This window comes from Leptopilina heterotoma, unplaced genomic scaffold, assembly GCF_015476425.1.
Source record: "Leptopilina heterotoma isolate Lh14 unplaced genomic scaffold, ASM1547642v1 Lhet_475, whole genome shotgun sequence".
Lineage (NCBI taxonomy): Eukaryota > Metazoa > Arthropoda > Insecta > Hymenoptera > Figitidae > Leptopilina > Leptopilina heterotoma.
The window spans coordinates 172256-177944 of NW_025111101.1; the positions used below are offsets into that span (position 1 = coordinate 172256).

Here is a 5689-nt window from a genome sequence, read left to right on the forward strand (position 1 = left end):
TATTTTTCATATGACTTACATATTTACTATTTAAATTTTCTTTTTCAGCTTCGGAAGCATTTCTATAACACTCACAGACATCACACTGATCCTTTTTCGGCTTGTGGAAACTGATATTAAATTTCGTGTTAAATGTGTCATAGTAAAAATGTTTTGTTGCAATACTTTTTTCGACCTTTCCGATTTCCTTCATTTTTTCGACATACAACTCATACATTCGGCTGAGAGTTAACGTTTCTTCGAGATATTCACGATTCGAGTCCTTTCTTATGTAATGTGATTCCACTCGGGGAAATGAATTAATATGCTTAATTACGCTTTCCGTTTTCTCAATGTCAATAGCTTTCGGTCCTGATTTTCCTCTTCCTCTTTCATCAATGAGCTCTGAATCTCCATTGCGAGTTTTTTTAAAAGCCGACTCTACAACTTGCATACTAATATTTAAGGTGTTCAAAAACATTGTTCTACATACAATAAATTTCTTTCCTCGGTCATCAATATTGTATGTCCTGGAGAACTGCTTTTTACTAACATTATCATCATCATTAATTCGATTTTCAGTTACATTTCTCAGAAGGAAATCATATTTCTTTGAGTGTTCAGAAATTCTCCAATAATCATTAAAAAATTTCAGTCTTGTTTCTTCAGAAATTTTGGTTTCGCATTTAAATCGACATCCCGGTCCGCAGGTTCTTTGCATCGAGCGTTTTGGAACTGTTTTTTTTGTGTATGGTGAAACATATTCGAGACCAAGATTTACAGACTTTTTAAAAACATTTTTTCCCCAATTTTCTGGATTGCAGAGTCTTTTTCTAGTTAAAATTTTGTCTTGCTGATCAAAACTCTTCTTTCTTTTAACTACAGGTAACGCATTCCCGGCAATATCCTTGGCTGTATCGGAGCAAATATTATTCTCTTCAGATGTAGAAGGAAGATTTTCATCTTCTGATGATAAATAAACTTCTTCATCTACTTCCGAAATTTCATTTGAAAAATCCATATTTTCCAAGACAGAATTGCTCTCATCAACTATTTCGGAATTATTTTCATCAAGCGAACTTATTTCTTTTGAAACAGTAGAATTTTTTGAATCCAAACCAAGAAAATTTATTAATTCTTCTGATAAATCTGTAATAATAGATAATGTCGAAGAATAAATTGACATCAACTTTTAATTCATAATTGTGACAATAATCGTTATTCTACGTTATTTGATTTGAAGAATTTTCTGATATTTTTTGAAACAATAAAAATTAAATTATAATTTGATACTTCATCTTTAGACTAAAATTAAAAATTTAAATATTTTTTATTTTCTTAATAAAAAAACTGCTGCCAAGTTATAGATTTTTGTTATAATTTTGGTGCTCATTTCTTGAACACTTTGCTTCCTCATAGAGATAATAATAATAATAATAGAAATATATGAATAACTTTTTATAAATATGGTAAAAGTGATTAAATCTCGGGTCAACCCTACAAGATTGTTATAATAGTTTAATAGTTCAAGAAAAATGTTCAAACAAAAATTTGAGAAAATGTCATTTTTGAACTCCTGAGGTCAAATAACATAAAGATATGTTAAAAAATCCAACTCGAAAAATTTTGGTATTACAATACTTCCTCTATATGAGGAAGCAATAATTTAAAGTATTTTAAATATAATTATAAGGATTTATTAAACAATAATTCGTCACAGCAAAAAAGAAACTATTCAATTTGAGCTCATACTTGCAATACATACCACTTAAAGTACTTTCTCGAGAATCCATTATAAAGTTAATCTTTTTTTGCCTGGCTAGATATTGTTACATATTTCCAAAAAAACGAAGTTAAAATTCAAAATCGTTTGATTTACTTCATAAAATAGAAAATAACGTCTGTGTCAAATATAATTATTTTCATATGTCATTAAAATCAATACAATGAAGTTTCTCTCTAACCAATAATAAAGATAAAAAAGTAATTTTGAATCAATAGTGCGATTTGAGAAATTTGTAACAAAGAATTCAAAAGCAGAAAACTTAACAATTTTATAATTGAAATTAAAATTGATAATTATAATTTTAAAATTAACTAAAATTCATAATTAAAATTTTGTAATTCCCAACCATAAACGTAAATTAAATATAACACAATTTTTTATATAATTACATAAATAAGATAGTATTTTTGAAAAAAAAATTATAATCATTAGACGACAAAAATCTTCTTTCTGAAACTAAATAGGAAAAATTTATTTAATAATATTTAATATTATTAACAATTATGAAAATTTTGGTCACGAATGTGTATTAAAAATATTTAGAAAGAGAATCATATTGAACGCAAGCTTCAGTTGTCATTTTATTGCATTCGATTTTGAGATAGCATTATCTCGAATTGAAAAATGAATTAGAATTGTTTTGCATTCATTTGTGAGTTAACTTCATACAACATTTGTTTCTCAGATAGATTTATACTGAACTGACGTTTAAAATAATATTATCTCGTCAGGAGGCGTCGAATTGTTGTAACTAAAAGGAGAAGAATTTCTGAAATTAAAAAGAAACACAATTGAAGAGTTAAAGAAAATAACAGGCTTCGAAGTGACACACTTTTCCACTTTTTTGACACTTTTTTTGGTCAAGCCTACTTTTTGCTACTTATTTTGTCAAAAAGCTACTTTTTGCTACTTATTTTGTTAAAAAGCTACTAAATGCTACTTTTTTCCAAAAAAGAATTCAAGAATTTTAGTTTTTTTGGTGAATTTCGTAGATTTTAAAAAACCCGCCAAGTGAATTAAATTTATTATTGGACGCGTGATTATAATATATTTTAATAATTACTAATAGTGGATGTTTATTAAATTACAACTTTTTAACGTTTCGAATTTTTCGTATATCTAATTTTATTATTCTTTAAGCTTCTTAAAAAAATTAAAAACTAAATTTTTCACTATATAATTTAATGGTAATACCTTTTTTGACTTTATAAAAGTTTCATCAAGTATAGAAAAAATCAATTAAGAATGAAAACTTAATTCTTTTGGTTATATAAATTGTTTGATTAAAAATCCAAAATAATATTTATTTAACGTGATTATTTATTAAATTATGTTTACAAACTTTATGTCAAATTTAAAAATATTAATTGTATTTTCAATAATACAGTGTTTTAAGTCGGTTGTTCAATAATAAAAAAATCATTTATAAAGATTTAAGATCTATCTAGAAAAAAAATTATAATTTTTTTTATTGGAATTAAATTGCTCATAATTTATTATTGTACAAAATTATGGCTATGTGGATTCTAAAATTTAAAAAATTTATATGACTAAAAACAATCCATTTTTTCCATTTTGATAGTTGTTATTAGTAAATTACTAAAAAATGTTTACGTTTCATTTTTAAAAATTAGATGGCTGATAAAAAGTTATTGATAGTTTTTTAAAAAATAATAAGGAGACAGAAGGTGTCAATTTAACTTCTCAAAATTATGAGCCTGTTATTAAAAAACAAATTCTTATGAAAGATCTCATTTAAGTATTATTAACAATTACATTTCATTACACGGTAAATCGTTAGGTATTAAAATAACACCAAAAAGGATTAAAATAATCCAATTTAGTGTTATTTTAATCTATTTTGGTGTTATTTTAACACCTAACGATTTACCGTGTATGTAAATAAAACTTTCTAATGTAAAATATCGACAAAAAAGCTATTATATTTTCATGTTTTATGTTTATAAATCAAAATTTAAAAAAAATTTTGTGAATTCCTTTTTTTAGTATTTTTTTCTTTTAATTTTTTGGACAACAACATATATTCACTTAATTTTCTTACTTAAAAAACTAATTTTACTTCATTTTTAATATGCTACTTTTTTTCAATTTAGAGGACACTTTTTTCTTCCAAAATGCTACTTTTCCACACTTTTTTTGACCTGCTACTAGACTTCGAAGCCTGAAATAAATAAGAGTGAAAGAAGAAGAAAATTAAATAAAAAAGGAAAGAATAAGAATTAGATATATTAAGAGAGTAAGAGTAAAATCAATAGAGTAATATTAAGAATAAGAGTAAGATTTCTTTTGCAAGATTAAGGATTTCCGTCAATTTTTCTCTTTTTTCAATTTTCGGAACTCGATGAAATTGTTGCTGAATCACAGGGTTGGCACCTCCACCCGTTCCAACAGTGATATAACCATAATCCGGTTTTAAAAATCTCCCCGCAACGAGTTGTAATTCCTCGGGGAAAGTTGCGGAAAACATTATTGTTTGCCGATGTTCCACTGACACCATGGATGTATTTTGCAACAATTTGCTGACCTCTGGCAAAAAATTTGAACCCAACATTTCGTCGGGTTGAGAGAGGACTAAAAATTGAATTAAATTAAATTTAATCACCCTCAAATCTATGAAATGTTGCAATCTGCCAATGGTTGCGACAAGTATATCGCAACCGTTCTTCATGTTGCATTTTTGGAATTTTGCCATCGCCCCTCCAAACACAGCTCGCACTTTCAATCCCAATCCTTGGCTGAAACGGCGAAATTCCCTTGCAATTTGGATTGCCAATTCCCTCGTTGGCACCAGCACCAAACATCTAGGCATTGAATGCCTACCCCAGACACAATCGGCAGGATTTGCGACCAAATTTGCAATTATTGGCAAGATAAATGCCGCCGTTTTCCCTGTTCCAGTAGGGGAACACGCCATGATATCCATTCCCGCCATAATGGCGGGAATTGCATATTTTTGGAAGGATGTTGGCGATTCATAATTGCAATTATGAAGATTTTCTAAAAGTTCTTCTTGGAAATTCATTTCCTCAAAGGAGTGAATTCCTTCTGGAACATTTTCCGTAATCCTCATCAAGGGATTCTCCATTATTTACTTAAAAAAAAATTAAACATTACAAAAAAAATAAAACTAATAAACATTATTGTTTAAAATAAATAAAAAAAAACAATAAGAGGAATAAACATCAAAATTAAATAATAAGAAAGAAAATTGCCAATCGGTATCCTCATTCTTTGTTTAAAGTAAAAATCCACACCTTTAACCAATTTACTTGTGAATTTTTTTACTTTTTTATAATATCTTTCTTTATCGTCCTTGTTATCATTGTCATCATTGTCAGTATTATTTATCAGTACTGTCAGTATTGTCTGTGTCATCATCTCTGTCTCTGTCATTTTTAATTTTAATTATGGGTTCGTCATCAGTGGTGGTGTCACTGTCGTTAATTTTTACAAAATAACTGTCGTCACTGTCCACTTTTTTACTTTTCCCCTCATCATTTGCGCTCATCACGACATTAAAAATTTATATTATTAATCATTTTTAAAAGTCAAACAAGAGTAAGATGAAAGGTGCCTTTTTTACTTTTGCCCTTAATTTACTCTTGACAATAAAGAGAAATGATTAAAATTTTTTTTTATTTCAATTTTAAAAATAAAAAATATACATAATAAAAAAAGAATGGTACTTTGTATAGCATTGGAATTTGTGATTCTTCGACATTTAAATAATTCCAAATGACGGCGACTGGATTACCATTAAGGTAATTTCGTCGACCGACATTTGGAATTAGGGTAATGTCGCCACCTTCTTTTACAGCTACCGCCGTCACTGGTTGCTGCTGTGGCTGCTGTTGCACCTCGTGTTCATCATCATCATTAACTTTAGCTTCAGCATTATCATCA

The 5689-nt window shown here is 27.8% G+C and overlaps 1 protein-coding gene across 1 annotated transcript; it reads right to left on the bottom strand.

The window, feature by feature from the left end:
* Positions 1-3977: 3977 nt before the first annotated feature.
* LOC122507592 (probable ATP-dependent RNA helicase DDX4) lies at positions 3978-4871 on the bottom strand. Its single transcript, XM_043620390.1, has one exon. It carries the CDS (start codon positions 4869-4871, stop codon positions 4035-4037), a length of 837 nt encoding a protein of 278 aa, XP_043476325.1. The 3' UTR covers positions 3978-4034.
* Between the last annotated feature and the right edge of the window lie 818 nt (positions 4872-5689).

Coding starts and splice junctions, on each gene's coding strand:
- LOC122507592 (XM_043620390.1), bottom strand. CDS start 4,871: ATGGAGAATCCCTTGATGAGGATTACGGAAAATGTTCCAGAAGGAATT.